The sequence below is a fragment of the Psammomys obesus genome, unplaced genomic scaffold (assembly GCF_907164565.1).
Source record: "Psammomys obesus unplaced genomic scaffold, mPsaObe1.curated_primary_1811, whole genome shotgun sequence".
In the NCBI taxonomy this organism is placed as follows: Eukaryota; Metazoa; Chordata; class Mammalia; order Rodentia; family Muridae; genus Psammomys; species Psammomys obesus.
In genome coordinates, this window is record NW_026596234.1 from 11880404 (window position 1) to 11900322 (window position 19919).

At 53.7% G+C, this 19919-nt stretch overlaps 1 protein-coding gene across 5 annotated transcripts in view; it reads left to right on the forward strand.

Moving 5' to 3' along the window:
* The window catches only part of Sulf2 (sulfatase 2), a 74536-nt gene that overhangs the window by 31914 nt on the left and 22703 nt on the right, over window positions 1-19919 (forward strand). For all 5 annotated transcript variants that reach the window (XM_055596253.1, XM_055596250.1, XM_055596251.1 and 2 more), the window contains exon 3: window positions 2593-2832. In XM_055596253.1, the coding sequence (XP_055452228.1) occupies window positions 2593-2832 (240 nt within the window). The remainder of the gene's footprint in view (window positions 1-2592; window positions 2833-19919) is intronic.

Below are 19919 nucleotides of genomic sequence, written 5' to 3' on the forward strand. Positions count from 1 at the left end.
AGCAACTATGAGGTGGGCCCCCGGACAGTGGGGACGACAGACAGGATACAGGTGGGGGACAGCCGTGTGGGGCCACCAGCCCAAACCAAGGAAGAGGTGTCAAACAGTGGGTCAGGGAGGGGAACACATAGCCAAGATGGTGCCACTGGGAACCTTTGGGAGAAGTGTGTGTGTGTGTGTGTTGCCTGTCTGTCTGTATTTGTGTCTATGTGTCTGTGTACAACTGCACGGGTGCTGGGAATCATATTCCATAAAGAAGAACAGAGCTGGGGTGCCTAGTGGGTGTGAGGACAAAGTAGATTTCCTGTGGCTGCATAAATGGTGACGAGGGATTAAAGCGAAAGTGGTGCTTTAATGACACCTTGGGGGTGTCACCTAAGCAGTGGGCCTCGTCCTGGGGAGAGGGGTTTTTGCCTGCCCGAAAGGAGCGTGTGAGGTCCGATGGTCTGTGTATGCTGCAGGAAGCGGTGGCTGAGCAGGCGGTACAGCATTCAGATGCTGGCCCCGGGAACAGCCAGATGCTGTCTGAGCAGCTGAAGGGCAGGAGGGCCTTCCAGAGCTTGACTCTGGGTGTGGCATGCTAAGTATCAGCAGACAGCCAGGTGGCATCCAGGGTGAAAGAGTCTGGCTTGCACTGTGGCATTTGCCAGACTCTGGGCTTCTGTCCCCTCCCCAGTTCTAATCACAACTGCACCTGGTGCTGTACCACCAGGCAGAGCCATGTTATAATGAACAGGCTCGTGCCGCCCAAAGGAGAGGCCCACTCTTGCTGCAAGGAGAGAAAGCCAGTTAGGATCACTTGTCCCTGTGTGTGAACAGGTGTGGATAGCACATTCCCCTGGAGCCACCCAAACAGGCATCTCTGGGGTGGCATCCCCATCGATGTCATGATAAGGGAACATTTCTGTCCCCAAGGGGCCCTGCTTGAAGCAAAGAGTGGGTCAAAGGCATGGGGACTCCGCACTTGCCTGGGACGCCATCACCAGGCCTTGGTGGAGGTGACATCCACTGCCCTGCTCCTGCCCTGGACAATCTGGGTCTGAGTTCTCACCTGCTACCTTCCCCACTGTGTGGCCTCACCAGTCACCAAGTGCCTCAGCTAAACTTCTTGTTCAGAAAAGGATACCCTGAAAAATAACTTTGCATATCATGTATGCAGAGCAATAGACACCCAGACCGTGTGTTAGTAATTTTGACAGTCATGGACCCTGCTGTCTTGTCCCTAGGAAGTTGCTGGGAGATGACAGGAACATAGCTCTAGGGTAGGAACCTGCCTGGCCAACCCTGTATAGGCTTCCGCCAAGGTCCCTGACTTGTTACTATGAACCCCTGGGCCTAAAACAACAGAAATGTTCTTTTTGCGGTTCCCCCAGACCGGAAGTCCAAAGTCAGGAGGTCCTTGAGATGGTACCTTTGTCCTTGGGGTGTCTTCTCGTCTGACTTCCTCATGGATACTTGTCAGTGGATTTAGGACCCGCCTCGGGGAGCCATTTTAAGTGTAGGCGGTGAGGCAGGAGAATTTGAGGCCAGCCTCCGCTAATAGTGAGACCCTGTTTCAAAGGGACTATGAGGGGTGGCAGCAAGATGGCTCCTCAGAGCCTGAGAACTTGAGCTTGATTCCCAGGACCCACTTGGTGGAAAGAGAGAAGCAGCCCCATCAAGTAACCTTCTGCTCTCCGCATACATGCCATGGCATGCAGGAGTTTACACGCACATGATAAATAGATACATATATAGAGATATGTAAATTGAGATGGACATGATGGTACTTGAGAAGCAAAGGCAGGTGGTTGTCTGTGAGTTCCAGGCCATCCTGAATTACATAGTGAGATCCTGCCCAAAAGAAGAAGCTGAGCCTGGCCACAGAAGGAAGGGAAGAAGGTCATTCGTGTTTGCCTCAGCGTGCAGTTTGACACCGTCTCTCCACGCTGCCATTGTATACTGTGTGCTGTGAGGGAGGTCCCAGGCCCCATCCGGTAGGCCACACACACACTCATCTCCTTCTCTCCTGTGTCACCTTTGCTGAACCAGAACAGCCAGGGCTGAACCCCCACTGCTTGGTGGGGCGTAAGGGCCAATAGCACAGGTTTAGGGGGATCAGAGGCCTAGGAGCTCTCCAGAAAAGATGGGCTTAGGCAGATAGGTTGGCTTTGAGGGGAGGGTGGGGTACGGACTCCAGATGGATTAAGGAGGCAACATGGATGGGGCCTCCAGTGTCGGAGAGACCGGCTAGGGCTCTTGGGAAACTTCCAAACAAAACAAAGCCTAATCCTGTCTGCATTTGTGACTGCTTAAAAAAAGAAAAAAAAAAATGTGTGTATATTAACACCCCGCAGAAAAGCCACTCTGTTTATGTACCGAATAGGGTTTGAATCTAGACGCGAGGTATTGAAAAGCAGGTTTGTACGCAGTGTGAGTGTCTGGCTGGACCGAGACCAGGGCCTGCCTTGGTGGGGTGGGGTGGGGGCGGTCCTGGCCCATGCCAACCCATCGATTCCCTACGCCTGCCTGTCGCTCCAGGCTCAAGGCTGGAAGCCCCCTGAGACGGTCCCCGCCATGGGCCACATGACTCACCGCTACCCTGTGTTGCAGGCTCCATGCAGGTGATGAACAAGACGAGGCGGATCATGGAGCAGGGCGGGGCCCACTTCATCAACGCCTTCGTGACCACGCCCATGTGCTGCCCCTCTCGCTCCTCCATCCTCACCGGCAAGTACGTCCACAATCACAACACCTACACCAACAACGAGAACTGCTCCTCGCCCTCCTGGCAGGCGCAGCACGAGAGCCGCACCTTCGCCGTGTACCTCAACAGCACGGGCTACCGGACAGGTGAGGATCGGGGTGTGGAGGTGGCCTCTTGGGCCCTCCGTGAGTTCAGGGTGTGACGCCCGCATTGCACTGGTGCCCGAGATAAGTCTGGGTTGCGCATAGCAGAGGTTCCTTTTGCCTTCGAAGCTCCACGTCCGTTTCTGTGCGCACAAAGCAGGTGTGTCTACAGTGGGTTCAGAAAGCGACCTTTTCAAAGACACTGGGGTTTTGGAAGGTGGAGAGACCGGGGAGATTGTGGATTCTCTGACAAGGGAGGTCACAAGATAGCCAGCCCTGCATGGGGGTGAGGCTTCTGTTTTTAAAGCTGTTCAGGACAGTTTCATTGACCGAGACCACCTGCATGAAGCGAAGGTTACAGAATATGGAGGTTGGAGGCGCAGGGGAGCAGACAGACAGACGTGGGGGACTCAGCAGTCCACTGTGGGAGTAACCAGGATGACGAAGGGGTTGCCATGGTGAGCGACCTTTGACCGAACTGCTGTGGGTGTCAGTGGCAGGATGTCCTTGTTGCCTAAAATTGACGTGGGAGGTGTCGGAGGTGTCGGAGGTACTGTGGTGAGTTCAGAAGGCCACTCGCTGGGCTGGTGCCTGAGGTCGAGGCAGCCCAGCCACCTTGCCCTTGCCAAAGCCTCCAGACTCAACTCACTGAACCTGCTTGAATTAAAAAAAAAACAAAAAACAGAAAAACACTCCCCTACCTTGGCAAGCAGCCTGGGCAGTTGTGAAACCAGATAATATGGCTCAGATGTGGGACTTGCCTCTCTTAATGGCGTGATATTGTTTTGAGAGGGAGTGAGGGAAGGCCAGGCTCCCTGTAACCATCCATGGGGTTTAGCAGCCTCTCAGATGCCCGGTGGGAGTGGGTGGAGCTGTTTCCTCCTCGAAGCAGGGGTTCAGCTGTAAAAACTGGCCCCTCACACCTAAGTGTGGAGGCACCGACCCTGAGGGTTTGGGTCTCTGCAGAAAGCAGATAGAGGTCTCTGTGGGCCAGTGTTTTAGGTGGTTGGGAGGCCTCGGGCCTGGAATTGGGATAGGCGGGGATATAGCAGGGTGGTAGCTCCTATTGGAAGATGCAACTGCCAGTCAAGGCTGGAAATGATACCCGCACCAACTCAAAGCCAAAACCCTCAAATGTCTCTAAATTTAAACTTTTTTAAGTGAAATCTCAATTTTGAAAAATACAAATTAAAAAAAAAAAAAAAAAAAACCCACGAAGGCTGTGGGCCAAAGAAGTCTCTGTGGCCAGGTGTGGCTCACATGTCCTGGACAGCTCTGGCTGAAATGTAAATATGGAAACAGATGAGTGAGGTCCCCAAAAGTCTTCATCAGGCCAGTCGCCTGGAAGGTAGGAAGACCACACACCCCAACAAAGGGTGGCAGAGTCATGAAATGAGACGTCTGTGGCATGATCAAAACAGAAACTGAGGCCATGGGAACTCAGAGCTGTCGGGGCAGCCTGTCAGACAGAAGGGGAGTTATTAATCCCACAACGGTAGGGGGCTTATGATGGAGTGACAGTCCCTGTCAGAGTCACACGGGGAGCAGCAACAAAGAAAAGGAACCACTGTCAAAGTAGACCTTCGCCAAACCAGGCTTGTCATCCCAGCTGCTGGGATGCTGATGCAGGGGGATCGAAAGTTCAAGGTCACCTCAAAATGAAACATAAGATACAGGCTGGGGATGCTGCTCATCAGCAATATTTGTATGGCATGTGTTCATTTTGGGGGTACATGTGTGAGCCCCAGGGACAGAAAGTCGGTTGTCCTAGCCTGGTTAGGAGTCAGGTCAAACCCTACATCTGTGTGGTTGTCCAGGGAAGCGAGCTAAGTTAAGTCTGGCTGAGGGAGTGACAGTATCTGCTGCTTGTGGCTCAGTCTACATCCTTTGCTGCCTGGGTAGCCTTGACCGGGGAACTAGTCCTCAGATCAGGCAGTTATTTCCATTGGTGAGAAATGTACATGGGCACACGTGGCTACAAAGGAGCCTGGGAACTGTAATCTTTACTCTGGGTAGGTCATTGTACCACTGAAAACAGATCCTGGGGATAGGGACTCTCAATCACAGCCACCCTTCTTAACCATTTCTGTTAGTTATGCCCTTGAATCCAGACGGTGAGAGAGATGGATGCCAAAACCCATAGTGCATCTGGCTGCTAATGGAGCCAGATTAAAAAAAAAAAAAAAGCTATAGCCAGACTTGGTACAGCAAGCCCAGCTCCCGTGATGGAGGCCAGAGGAGCAGCAGTTCAAGGTCAGCCTCTACTACATACTGAGTTTGAATATAGCCAGGAGATGAAGAAGAAAGGAAGAGAGGGAGGGGGACAGGAGGGGAAGGAAAAGAATGCTGGCTGGCCCAGGACTGCATACCTGTAATTTCCCAACACTAAGGGATTCAAAAACAAAACAAAACAAAAAATGGGAACTGGAGAGATGGCACAGCAGTTAGGACGCTAAAGGGTTGGTTCCCAGCACCCACGTGGCGGCTCACAGCCATCTGTAACTCCAGCTCCCGGCCATGGAAAGCCCTCTTCTGACCTCCAAGGGTACCAAGCACACTGATGGTATAAATCCATGCATGCAAGCAAGACACACACATATAAAATTAATTAGTTAATTTAAAAACAAAACAAAAAACACTTTTCCAAAATAACTTATTTCCTGAGACAGTCTGTGTAGCCTCCCCCAAATCACTATGTTCCCAGGACTGACCTTGAACTTTTGATCCATCTGCCTTCACCTCCCAAAGGCTGAGGTGACAGAACTGAGCACCCACACCTGGTTTACGTGGTGCTGGGTATAAAACCCAGGGCTTCCTGCATGCCTGGCCAGCCCAAGCTGCCTAACCTAAAGCTTTGGCTCTAACCACAAAGGGCTTGAGGCGTATAAACTATGAAGTCTCTGTTGGGAAAAGGGTAATTTGGGCCACAGAATCAGGTGGTGTGGCATGATGTCTTCCTTCCTTTTTCTGGGGATCTGAGGATCGGGCTTTTCCTGAGGACCTCCCTGCTCCCCGTGGACAGTTGGGTCTCCCCCGGGCTGTGTGTGCTGTCTGTGGTCCTGTTTGACAGCCGGGCTTCACTGGGCCCAAACACTGGCTTATTGTTTGCCACCCGAGCAGTGGTCAGTTAAATTCACATCTCGCCTTTCTTAAAAGATTAGCAGCAGGCACGCTGTTCAGTCATCGCCCGCTTCCTCATCTGTGCTGTCCCTGTTTGTGAGGGACAGACAAGGGTAGAGAGAAGCCAGGGGTGCTGGCTTTCAGCAGAATGCATATCCACCAGTCGATGGAAGTTTTTTGATATGGCTCCTGTGAGCACGCACATCCTGTTTGTTGTTTTCCCATGTACCTGGCTCCCTCCACCCCACGTGAGCCACCAGGAGCCCTGGCTGCTCTGAGAGATGTGAGCGTGCTTGTGTTCTTGGCCCCTGAATCCCTGATGGGACGCAGAGGCTGTGGGGGAGGCGGAGGGACTGGGGTGCCGATCTCAGGTTTCCTGACACCTCTCTGTGGGGGATAAAGAGCCTTTTCCAGCACTTTCTACCAGTTAGATGCCAGCTGAGGCCTTCTCCCTCCGGCCAGTCATCTGAGGCCCACAGCCCATGGTTCCCTGCCCGCTAGACTTCACTGGAGATGGTGGTGTGCCCTCTGTACCCTGCCTACATGTTCTGGAATGTTCCCCGGGGATCTGAGAACAGGCCATTCATTAGAAGTTCAGGTTCTATCTAGACTCCCCGTGGGGTGCCGTTTTTAGCTTGTACTGTGTACCCCAGTGCTTGGCACTCTTCTCACCCAGAGCTAGGGAAGGACACCAGCTGAGGACTTAGATTCTGTCCTTCACCGTGGGTGGCCACCACACTGTAGCTGAGGTGCCCTGATACCCGCCCCTCCCCAAGGGGTCATGATGAGGGGCCCTCACGTGGGGGCGGGGCGCTGGCACTGGGCACCCTGACGGTCACTGCTACGTGAAGGCAGGCATGTGTGTGGACGTGTGCCTATGGCTTGTTTTCCCTGAAGGGGCCCTGAGTCATGAGGGTGACCACCCCTCTCTCCTACCTCTCTGTCCTGCCGTTAGCCCCATCAGACCGTGCCCAGCTGCCCACTGACATCTCTCCTGGGCCCCCCACGTGTCAAACCTACCATGCCCACCCAGCATGACCTCTTAAGTTTTGTCACTCCCCTCTTTGGGGCTTCGAACAGGCTCCCCCACGGCACTTCCAACTTCCCATTCACTCAGCCGTGCTTGACTTTTTCCCCTTCCTGTCACCATCAGTCCATCAACAAACCCATCATTCTTCCTGAGTCCCTCCTTCCAGGCTGTTCTGTCCTTCCTGATCCTTTCCCACCCCCCCACCCCCCACAGCAAGCAGTGCGGTCTCGTCAAAACCCCTGTGCTGCCCCTCTACACAGGACCCCCATTAGGGATGGGGACCCCCACACAGCTGCCACAGGGTCCCCAGGGGCTGCCCCTCCTGTCCAGCTTCTCTTGGCCTCCTCCACCCCTGTCGGTCACTCCCATGGAACCCTCCCACAGGGGCACCTTCCTGTTGCTTCCCGTGGATTAGACACACACCTCAGGACCTTGGCACAGGCTTTTCCTCTACAGCAGTGGTTCTCAACCTGTGGGTCATGACCCCTTGGGGAGGGGTTGCCTAAGACCATCACAAAGCACAGCTATTTACGTTATGATTCATAAAAGTAGCAAAATGACAGTTATGAAGTAGCAACGACAGTAATTTTATGGTTGGGGGTCACCGAAGCGTGAGGAGCTGTTTTCAAGGGTTGCAGCGTTAGGGAGGTTGAGAACCGCTGCTCCAGAAGCACCTTCGAAACTCATAGCTTGCTTGTATTATTTTCCCTCGGGTCTGTGTTCCCGTGTCCTCTCCTCAGAGGACCCTTCTGAACAGCCCAGTCATCTCCTTACTCATTTTCTCTCAGAGTCCTAACTCCACCCAGCAGGGATCTGCCTGTTTGTCCAGTCTTCCCATGTTACCCTCCCCCAGCCTGTGCTCCCTGCCCTGGTTCTTGCTCCCTCTAGCTCTTGTTCTGGCCCTTTCTTCCACATGGCTTGGGGACTGCCTGGCCTCTAGAACTGCCAAGTTTGTGCTGAGTTCCCTCCTGTGTCTCCCAGGCCCAAGGGAGCCCGGCCCACGGTGGGCGCGTGGATGGCTCCCCGCAGCAGCCGGCCCCATTGCTTCCTCTCCCCCCCATCCATCGCTTCTCCCCTTTCATCCTTCTGCACACACAGGGGAGACTTCAGCTGCCCTGGACGCTTGTCTGGACCCTGGTGCAGCTGTCCCTGCCTTCACAATGACAGCCTTCTCTGCCCTTGGCCTTCCTTCTGCTCGTCTGCTGCCGGCTTCCTTTCCCCCTGAGCGCACACCAGCACACACAGACACACTCGAGTGTGTCACACACACACAGTGCCCTTCTTCCCTCGTCCAGCTGCACCTCGCCTGCCCACCTGCTCCTCACCCTTACGGCCCGTGACAGCGGGAGTCCCCATCTGCCCCCTGAGGTCTGGGCTCCAGCCGTAGGGACCTCCCTTGAGGGACTTGTCTCTGAGTGTGTGGTCTGGGCTATGCCCGGGTCATAGAGGCCACTGAAGGTCCAGCTTCCCCTGCCACCTCAGTGCCAGGTCAGTGTCTTTTCACTGAGCTAAGCATGATGGCACACATCTGTAATCTCATAGGAGGTGGAGGCAGGAGGAGCAGGCGTTCAAGCTCATCATTGTCTATGTAGTAAGTCTGAGACTAGCCTGGGCTCCATGAAACCACTTAAAACAGTGGTTCTCAAGCTTCCCAATGCCGTGACCCTTTAACACAGTTCCTCACGTGACCCTTTAACACAGTTCCTCATGTCATCCCACCCACCCATACAATTATCTCATTGCTACCTCACAGCTGCAATTTTGCTTCTCTTAGGAACCGTCATGTAAATATTTTTGGAGGCAGAGGTTTGTCAAAGGGGTTATGACGCACAGGTTGAGAGCCTCTGACCAAAACCAAAATGGCTCAGCAGTTGAGAGCAATCACCGCAGAGGCCGGGGATGAGGGCGCATATCTGGAACGTCACAGTATGGCTCTCGTGTTCATCTCCCACAGGCGGCTGTGCTCCCTTCCAGGACCACCCTCAGGCCTGACTTCACTAAAGGTGGGACGGAAGGAGAAGGGCTTCCATGCTCAAAGCCTGCTACCTCTCTTGTTTGATGTCTGAGGCAAGGTCTTCTTTTTAGGCAGGCTGGCCTTGAACTTGCCGTGTGCCCACTAGTCCCTCCCCGGTGCTGGGACCATAGCTGTGTGCCTGCACACCTGCGCACTGGGTTTTAACTCTGCAAGTACGAGGCTAACTCACACCAGGTTGGAGGGGGCCCAGTTAGGCCCCAGGTCACACAGTTGCAAGCCTTTTTCTCAAGGAAGCACAGCGCCCCCTATGGGTCAAGTCCATGAACTCGGAGATGCAGGAGGCTGGCTGCTTCCTGGAGCAAGGGGAGTGGTAGGACCAGGCTGCCATGTGCCCACAAGACTTCTGCACTTCCCACCAAGTCATGTATCTGCCTGCATTATTTTATGCTCTTGTTCTGAGCCTTGAACCTGAGTATGTTTTGATATAAATGAGGAAGGGTATGTGTGCCTGTGTGTGTGAGAGAGAGAGAGCGCGCACGTGGGTTGTTTTTTGGGTTTTTGGTGTGTGTGTGTGTGTGAGTGTGTGTGTTTTGGCAGAGTTCTAATATGCTCAAAATTTCCCAGCATTAGACCTGACAGGAAAGGATGTTATAATTGAATGCAAAACTTTTCCAAGAGTTCGTCCTTCTTTCTGAAAAATCCCATCCCTGATGGCAGTGGCAGCGCGTATTTGAATTGCAAATGCCACGCGCCCACCAGCCTGAACTGGTAACCATGCCTGAGCTGGCATCTTGACAGGGAATCTGCCTCCTTGCTGGCACCTGACTGCCACCCCGTGTCTCCTTGACGGATGTGCGAGGGAAGTGTCCTATTGAAACCTCCCTTTGTTATCAACCTCCCGGCTTTTCTTTTCCTTGAAGATTGCTGTTCTAGCGGTCTTTCAATTTCGGGAGGTGACGGGCATAGGGAAAATTTTTTTCGACTTCGGACTCCTTTTGGGAGGAAATGAGGGAAGCTTACACATTGGTTATGATTGGGAGGGGCCATTGGTGAGGTGCCTCTGAGAACCGCTTTGAGGGGTCTGATTAGTGTCACGGTCCCCGAGGAGATGTGAATTGCCTGTGCTTGATAGATCCTCCAGTCTTGCTGTAAAGGCTCGGGTAGCTTTTCTGCCCCCACCCACTCTGTCCCATCTGTCCTTCTTTACAAGTCTGTACTTGTGTAGGGAGGGTGGAGGGCTGGGAAGGTGGCTGAGAGGGGAAGTGAAGGACCGGGGTCAGATCCCCAGCATCCTGGTAAAGTTGGGGGACATGAGCCCATCTATAGGCACAAGCTCAGAAGCAGGCTCGTAGAACTAGTGAACTCCGGGTGAATGTGAGAGACACCTCAGTTTGTGTTGGAGAGTGATCAAGGACACCTGACATCAACCTGTGCGCGCGCGCGCACACACACACACACACACACACACACACACACACACACACACACACACACAGGCATGCATATACACACATTAAAAGGAAAGGAGCAGAAAAGGACCCCAAATTCAGCTCCATTGGGAGAGCACTTGCTTAGTGAGCCAGAAGCCCTGGGCTTGGCCATCGCTGCCTCTAAACCCGTGGGCCTACACACCTGCATTCCCAGCACTCAGAAAGCTGAGGCAGGATTTGAGAGTTCAAGGCCAGTTTATCCTGATAGTGATTCCACGAGCCTTAGAGCCTCCCCCTGTGCGAGGAGCCTCCCTCCCAGCTAACTAGGTTTGTGGGGAATGAATGGGCTCTGTCATTTGCTACAGCTGCCCGAGTCGGGCAGGGGAGGCTGAAGCCTGCTTTCAGTTAGAAACTCAAGCAGCCCCCTCTCCAGGTCCCCTGCACCCACAGCCCAGCCTTGGCCTGGTGCCCTGGGGTTTGTCCACAGCCCAAGCTCTCTCCATAGCAACGGCCCCACTAGAAACAAGCAGGTAGGGAGGGGGGGAAAAAAAAAGAAGTAGCCTAGAAGGAACGGGCTCAGCCCTCAGCCCCAGTAAGCTGCCTTAGCCATTCCTGCCCTAGAACCTTAGTACTGGTCTCTGTCTAAAACACAGTTCCCCCATTCCCCTGCTGCTTAGAACTCTCCAGCCCTCCCCCCACTCTTCCCTGGGGAGAAGTTAGCACTCCCTGTTCTGTCCCAGTTGTCCAAAGACAAGCCCTTGAAGGCCAGGCAGAGACAGAAAACAGGCGTCCGCCACAGAAACCTAGTGATGGGCTGGGGCTGAGGGCGTGGCTGGGTCGGAACTGTGTGGAGGGCTCTGGATTCAGCCCTCAGCACCTCATAAACCAGGCATGCTGGCACATGCCTGTAATCCCAGGACTCAGAAGGTAGGGGCAAGAGGATCAGGAGTTCAAGGTCATTATCATTGGCACAGCTATTTCCAGGCCAGACTGGGCTACAAGGGGCCCTGTCTCAAAAGAGGGGGAAGGGGAAGGGAGGGAGGAAGGAAGGAAGGAGGGAGGGAGGGAGGGAAGGAAAGAGAGAGAAAGAAAGAAAGAAAGAAAGAAAGAAAGAAAGAAAGAAAGAAAGAAAGAAAGAAAGAAAGAAAGAAAAGAAAGAAAGAAAGCAAGCAGAAGCGTCTCTGAACCAGGGAGGAGGCTTTTCTGCAGCCTCTGACCCTCTGCTCCCTCACCCGCTGCTCCTTGGAAGGGCATCTCCTCCTCCTCTTCTTTGCATCCACTCATCTGTCATTTCAGAATACTCCCATGTCGGCATCCAGAATGTAACTGAGTTGATTTAAGTTGATTTATCCTGCACTCTGGCAGTTCACCATTCAAACACAGTGAGCCAGGCAGTAACCTTGAGAGCGGCAGCCTCGAGTGAAACGGAGCTGGCTGCAATTCTCAGAAGAGCCTGGCCCAGCTCGAGACTGTGGGATCCAGGGTTTATTTACCATACTTCTGCCTCCTCAGCCCAGGCGGTGTCTGTCTGCCAAAACCCTGCAGACTTCAGGCCTGTGGTACATCACGTGTATTTGTTAGCGCAGGCTGGACTTTGTCAAAGGCCGCCTTCTCTTGTGGCTCTGGTCCCGGGGACCACAGCTCCCCCAGCTTAGTGAGGGGAGCTGTCTCTGCTGCTCAAATCAGGAGCCCCCACCCCCAGAAACCCTGTGACAGCAGGTCAAAGTCACCCAGTTCAAAAGCTTCTAGAACTACAGGTGCCAGAGGTGGGGTCTGAACTGTTGGCCCTGCTCACCTTCTGTTTGGTATTTGTTGAAAAGCAGGTAAAGCCATTATCCAGAATGGCTCCCATAGGAAAGAGAGGAATAGGGAGGCATACCTACTTCCTGTAACAGCACGATCAGAAGTCACATGCAGTCCATACACCCAGCGTCACAGAGGAAGTCAGTTACACCAAAGTGGCTTATTACCTGGTGCGTGGTGTGTGCGCCTCGTGCCACGCTGTGTCCAGGCCGAATCCCTGCTGATGGCAGGTCTGATACCACAGCTGCTATTTCAAATATTGGTGACTGGGTCCCAGGTCCTGTCCCTGGAGTGTGTAGCCTTCCCTCAGGGTTGTAGGGAAGGCTGGTTAGAGCTTAAGATAAACCAGCATGAGTTCTCACAGGGTTGCTCACAGGGCTGTTGTCTAGACACAGGAGGCAGAAGAAACAACACAAGAGCCCTTTCCCCACCTCTTGAGCTGATATTCAGATTCAGTCACAGAGGGGGAAAAAAGAATTCTAAGTTGCTGACAATACCATGAAGAAACTAAGTCAGGAAGGAGAGGCCTGCCTCACAGGCCTGACCCAGTCAACTTCCGGCAGAGATGAAGAATGGTCCCAAAGCATCCTCGGTAGAGATGGTCTTCCCCAGAGAAACGCCAGGCAAGGCCCTAGGGCAAGGAAGGGCACTGCCAGGCTGAGGGAAGAGCGGAGGAATGAGGTCGGTAGCTGGTAGGAGACTGTCACACAGGAGTCTGCAGGGCTGACACGGACTCTGAGTTTTGCTCAAGTGTGACAGGCAGCTGATGGTGGGTTTTGCGGACGCATGGCGGAACTAAATTCCTGGCTTAAGACCGTCTCTGCCAGCATGGAGGAGGGACTGGAGGTTGAAGGGAGGAGGCAGGAGGGCTGAGGAGGGGACTCCGGCCACCTCCAGACAGAGAAGCTTAGAGGGATGGCAGAGAGGGTCCTGGCTGGGACCTGTGCTGTAGCCAGAGCTGCGAGGCTGCAGGGACAGTCTGAGGACTCCCAGAGAGCTTCAGGGTGTGGCTCTTCTGACGGCAGCACCGGGGGAGGGGCAGGCTGGGCCTGGATGGAAGGCCATGCTCAAACACCTTCGGAGTGTCAAATGAGCCAATTTGGAGGGAAATAAGTGTGCTTTGGACCAGAGGGTCTGTAAAACCAGAAAACACGTGCCGAGGCGGCGACAGCTGCAGCAAGAAGTAGCCGTGTGGGGTGATGGCCCCGTTCTGGTCCCTAGAGTCCCTCGAGTGTGAAGCGGACCGCTCTGGCTTCAGCAGGCTGGACTTTCCGCATTCCACCTCATTTGCCGCTGGCCTTCGAGATCCCCCCGGGGACTGTTGTTTATTGTCATTGGCTGGGTTCCTCCATCACCAGTCTCTGCTAATAGACGTGTGTCTCTTTGGGCAGGCGGTCCGACAGTCCTTCCCCTGTCCCAGGACTCTCTAGGCCAAGACCAGTCACATCTGGTTTCAGACAAACATTTTCAGTTCAAGGACAGAGCGTCAGCCCCTTTGTACAGACGAGTCAAGACCCTGATTTCTTTGCTGTTCTTTCCATGAGCTGACCGTGGCCATCCTGCTGACGGTCCCGTTGTACAGCTGCACTCCCCGGAGCTTAGTGGAGAGCTCTTTCCTGATGTGTTTGTAGTCTCCCTGGCCTCTACCTAACAATGCCAGGAGCGCATGCCCACAACCTGACAGACAAAACCTCATCCGTGTCCCCACGGAGGTAGAGCCACCCCTGCTGGCCCTGCTCACGTTCATGGTACTCTGCACACAGACCGCATCGGGCTGACAGATCCCTCCCCGTCAAGCACCCCGTTCCTGTCACATAATCCTTTCTTACAGATTCTAAAATAGAAAGCCTTTGGGATTTGGGTTTGTTTTGGTTCTCATTTTAGTTACACCGTGCATTTGAGTGTCAGGGCACGTGGGCGGAGGACAGGGGACGCCCTGCAGATGCCAGTTCACTCCCTCCACCACGTGGGTCCTGGAGGTTCAACTCAGGCCATCGGGGTTGGCAGGGGATGCCTCTACCCACGGAGCCATCTCTCCAGCCCCTAGGAAGCCTTTGGGATAAGGTCCCTGCCCTTGCCCAGGAGCTGGGCAGTGTGGCCAGTGTTGCCTGACCACCTCAGTCAGGTCCATCCTGTCAGCCGCTGGCTCATCACCAACCCAGTCTTGGCGGGGGTTGGGCTGGGACCACAGTGTCCAGACAGGCTTGCGTCCTCTGGACCTCCATCCTTGGCACAGGGGAGAAACAAGCAGGAAAGCAAGGGAAGGCAGGGGCACCTTGGGTCAGGTGTCACACTGAGAAGGGGCCAGTCCACGAGTGGCCAGAAGAGGGGTGAGTGTCTGAGGCAGAGGGAGGAGCACGTGCAGGTGTCTTGGGTGTTTAAGAAGTTAGAGGTCGTGAGTTCGAGGCCAGCCGGGTCTACAAAGCGAGTTCAGGACAGCCAGGGTTTCTACACAGAGAAACCCTGTCTCGAAAAACAAAACAAAACAAAAAAAAGAAGTTAGAGGTCTGGGACATCTGAACCCCATAAGCCAAGCACAAGTCAGTGAAATGAAATTGATGGTCTTGAGTTCAGAGGGTCCGTCTGGCTGTTTGCAGATGATTGTCAGAGGAGATGAGAGTAGAGGCTGAAGTCTGGAGATGGATGGGTGAGGTGGGTTCGTGTTCTCTCTCTTCTCTCTCTATATCTCTCTGTCTCTCTCTTTCTCTTTCCCTCTCTCCCTTGAGCTCTGGATGCAGGCTCAGAAGAGCCCCGGCAGGGCTCCAGAGACTTGGGTGCGGCTCCTGAGCAACGGCCTCCTGGCGGCTTCTTAAGACACAGCACCCTTTTCCGCTTTCAGGTCTCTGACCTCAAGGTCAGGTATGACTTCTCTGGCCTCCCTGGGGACAGGAGGCCATGCTGGCTGACAACAGGGACCTTGGTGCCTGGAGGCACCTGAGTTGGTGACTGCGGGTCGTCCAGGGTTACAGAAAAGGAAGGGAAGAAAGAGGAAACTGTGTGAACGCGGGTGTGTTGGCTGCACAATATGGAAGCTGACTGCCACACAGGAAAATAAGCGTTTAATGAAATGTCAACCACGCACGGCGTGACTCAGCAGAACACTTTGACTCCTTGGTGGTTATTTATCAGTTTTGTTGAATGTTCAATGTGAGCGGAGGTGGTGCAGGATCGGCCTGGGCCAAGAGAGCTGTTGTCCTTGAAACAGCCCTGTTGGCAGCTCTGCCTGGATGGCCAGGGCTCAGGGCCAGAGGAACAGTCTGTATGCTGTAGGCTGAGAGGCCTCCAGGCGGGCCTGCAGCAGGCCGCATCTGGATCTGTCACCAGCTCAGCTTCTGCAGGTGCCTGGCCTCTTGCACAACAGTGAACCCTGGTGCTCGGCCATCTCTGCCAAAGGGAACAGAGGGACGATGCCCTTACCCATTCTGTTACGTACCTCCTGGACCAAGGGTAAAAGGGGAGCAGCTCTCACATACACACACACACACACACACTCACAGTCCCTGGGTTAGAGAGATGCTTAGAAAGGAAAGCGCTTGCTCTCTCAGCATGAGGACCAGAGTTTGAATCCCCAGCACACACAGAAAAAGCCACGTAGGATAGCACACACCTGCAGTCCTAGCACTGGGAAACACAGACAGGAGGATCCTGGGAGCTTGCTAGCTGGCCAGGCTAACCAGCTGGTGAGCACAGTGAGCCAATCTAGGTGCAGTGAAAATCCCTGCCTCAAGGGATCAGAAGGAGAGAGCTATGAGGGTAAACCTCATGTCAGCCCTGGCCGCCACAAGCACACACACCGGCACACACACGTGTACATACATGCATATACCACACACAACAACAAAATGTGTCCTGACATTCCGGTTTGTTGCCTCCATGACCCTCGTACCCACCGAGATGCCTTCCAGCCAGCTCGAGTCTTTCCCTGGTCGCTGCAAGACGCAGCTTTTCCAGACCACAAGTACATTGTTATGAGGCAATTTGCGTTTGTTTCAGGGCTGGGAGAGATAACAGAAGGGCCTGGGCCTCCCGTCAGGCAGCCGAATGGCTCCCCAGCAGCCCTTAACGCAGACAAGTGGAGCGAGACAGCCAGGAGAGGAGGCGCTTGCCAGCCAGCCTGCCTGCTCCAAACGACAGGGCTGGGCGGGTCAGGGAAGAGCTTGGGGGCTCACCCGCAGAGGAAGGTGGGTTCCCACATCTGGCGTCAGTTAGCACAGGTAGTAACAGGCGAGAGAGAAGCCGATAGGACGAGGAACAGATGTTTGTCATGGTGATGTTTGTAGCTCTAGGAACTTGTATCATGTGGTTTTAAGCAACATACGTGAACGGTGGAACAGTCGGCCTCCGTCCCTGCAGGTCCCACCTCTGCATTCAGCCCCCCGGGATTGGAGTGCTCAAGACAAAGTCCCCAGTAGAATTGTTTCCCTGTCGTGGTGTCCCAGACTAGAGAGTGGAGCAACCGTAGCACTGTGTCAACTTAAGTGGGACCTGGGGCCGGGCTGAAGGATCCTGGACTCTGCAGGTGGGTCTGTGGTCTAGAAAAGCTGCGTCTCACAGTGATCAGGGGTTGGAATGAGCTCCTGGTATCTGCAAGGCCCAGGGATCACTCAGAGACTGAGGAGCCGCCGGTTACAGACACCCAGGGGAGGACACTGTTTTCTCCGTCATAGAGGAGGCTGAGGTGTCAAGAGATTGAAAGAGCCAGGCTCGGTGGCTTAGACCTGTAATCCCAGCACTCAGGAGGCTGAGGCAGGAGGATCAAGTGTTCTAAGGCAGCCTGAGCTACATAGCAAGGCCCTATTTCACGAAGTAAAGAAAGAATAAAAGATTTGCACACAGCTTTTAATGCCGTGGGATTTTCTCGTGAGTTCCTTTAATGTGAGGATTTGGGAGGTGATGGATTTGAAGTCCTTAGGGTTTATCTATTTATTTAACGTGTGTGTGTGTGTGTGTGTGTGTGTGTGTACACGTGTGTGTGTGTGTGTGTGTGTGTGTGTGTGTACGCTTGTGCATATTGTAGAGGTTAGAGGACCGCTTCAGGAGTCTCTCCTCTCCTACCACGTGGATCCCAGGGATTGACCTCAGTTGTTGGACTTGGTGACGAATGCTTTTACCCACTGAGACGTTTCAGCTGTCCTCTTTGGAGTTTTTAGGGTTCTGCCAGACAGTGCCTCTTCCTTTGGGAAGAGGTATAGAGTATTTGCACAACACCGTCCACAGACCCCTATGATCTGTGAGCCGTCCCTGGATTCCTAGGTCATACATGGTCGTTATTTTGGCCACTCCTGCTTTTCTTCACCGATGTCATTCAGGGTTGCCTTCAGCTAGGTTCCCCCAGCTTCCAGTGGCGCCTCAGGAACAGTGGCGCCCCCTGTGTGCTTCTTGTGTCTGCTGTGTCTTCCCAGAGCGCCGCCTCTGTCACCGAGCTCCCTCTGGGGACTACCTACTTTTTAAAATGTGTGGCTGCTCTGTCACTGCGTGTGGGAGCTCACACCACCACTGCAGGAAAGGATACACTTGACCCTGGATCCTGATGTCCTGGCCACACAGTTTATCCTTCACACCGTCAGTGTGTGCATTGTGGCGACAGGCTCCGCCTTGTGGTCGAGGGCATTTATAAGTGAACCGAACCGTGGCTGCTGAGCTTGGGCGCATCTCCAGAGTCGGGATTCACAGGCCACCATCAGGACATGCAAATCACTTCCCCACCGTTAGCGTAGGACCTGGGCCTGGCTCACCCGACCAGCTAGCTGCACACCCTCTCAGGCGATGGCGGTCCAGCCCTGCTTCCTGCATCAGGCATCAGCTTGCACATTGTCTCTGGCCTTTCCTGACCTGCTGTAGTCTTAGTCTGCTGCCAACTTGTTTTAACCCAGCACCATCCCACCATCCCACCAACCCCAGCCCCCAGCCTCACGTACCCTCTCAGCCACTGTTACTCTGAGAGTACAAGCTTTCCAGCTCCAGCTACAATCTGGGCTGCGCTGCTTCCCATCTTGGCTCTCACTCTAGCGCTCTCTCTCTCTCTCTCTCTCTCTCTAGCTCTCTCTCGGCTGTAACTCCCAGCCCCCAGCCCACGCTAATCTGCTTCTCCCACCTCTACTGGTGCCAGAATAACCATTTTAAAAACTGCCCTGGGGAAATCTAATCAAATGAGCTCAGAATCTAATTTGGCACTAAAAGCCTCTGACTGAAGCCCTGATTTCTGGGGCTTCGTAGAGCCTGGATAATAACAAGGTCTTTCTGGGTTTTGTAAGGGTCCAGGACTGGAGAGAGGATGAGAGACAATGACAGGAACCTGGTACAGAGGAGGAACGGGCAGGGAAGAGCACTGCTCCCTGAGCACCCTGGCCTGGCCAAGCGCTGAGTTGTGAGCATTCGAAGCACACCCGTGTCACAAAGACCTTGGCCTCAATCTTTGGGGCTTCCCCAGCTGGGGACCCAGAAGAGCTGCTCAGGAACCCAGCACCACGGTGGGACTCAGCCACTTTTCTCTGGTTCTCACTCATCCGCACACTGAAGGGCTGATTCATGCTTCCTGAGCAAGCCGTGGTCCTGGGTTCCTTTGGGGCACGGCTGAAGCTGTGACCATGTCTCAGGACACCACACATGACATGCTACATCTGGTGGGTATGGGCTCTGTAAGACTCTGGTTGTTCATTGTAGCTTCCAAGAGCCACAGAATCCAGCCCCTTTTCCTGCGACATCACCTCCTCCCTCCCTCTCTGCCCTCCTTGGGTTCCTCGAAGGTCCCAAGCCTGCTCCTTCCTACCACAGGACCTTTGTTTTGTACCTTTGTTTGCATCTTGCAGTTCCCCCTGCCTGGCACAGTCTCTCTCTCTCTCTCTCTCTCTCTCTCTCTCTCTCTCTCTCTCACACACACACACACACACACACACACACACACACACCCCAGCCTATCACACTGGAAGTGACTAGCCCCTTCAGGCCTGCTCCCAGAGGTTCACTTGGCTAGCTAGGCTGCAGGTTGCCATGTTTAGACAACCCTCTAACACAGTGCCACCTGCTGGGCATCAAATGCTCAAACACCTGAGCCTGTGGGGGACAGTTTAGACTCAAACCAATACCACCTCCTCAGGAGGTGCAGTCTGTAGGTGACCAACCAGCTCTGTAAGTATATGACTGGATCTGAAGCCATGCATGCCCTGGGGCTATTACCCCACATCCAGCGATTCCCTGTGCCATCGAGGTTTTTTATCAATAACTGGTTCTGTTTTCTTGTTTCCCTCATGGCTGCTTCAGTGGTTTCAAAGGGAAATTTTTTTTTCATCCCCATACATATATTTTTTTTACATTTTAATTTTATTTTTCATTGTAATTTTTTAAGTTTAAAATGTGTATTTTAAAACTTTATTCACATATATATGTAAATGTGGGTGTATGCTGTGTGCATGCAATTGCCCGCTGTGGCCATAAGAGGGCGCCAGATCTCCTGAGCAGAAGTTTCATGCAGCTGTGAGCCAGCCAGCTTGGGTGCTGAGGACCAAATTTCATTCTTCTGAAAGGATAGCATGCTACCTAGCCTCTCTCCAACCCCCCCCCCCCAATATTCCAGGGCTGTGGGGGAGGGGATGGTATCCTCTTTACCTTCTTCCTTGCTGAAGTTCTAAGCCAATACAGAAAGAATAGTAACAGTGAGAGGAGCCAGCCATGTCCGGTAAAAGCAACATGGAAGGGCCTGGCTTCTTCTGCTGACCATGTTCCAAGCTCCAGG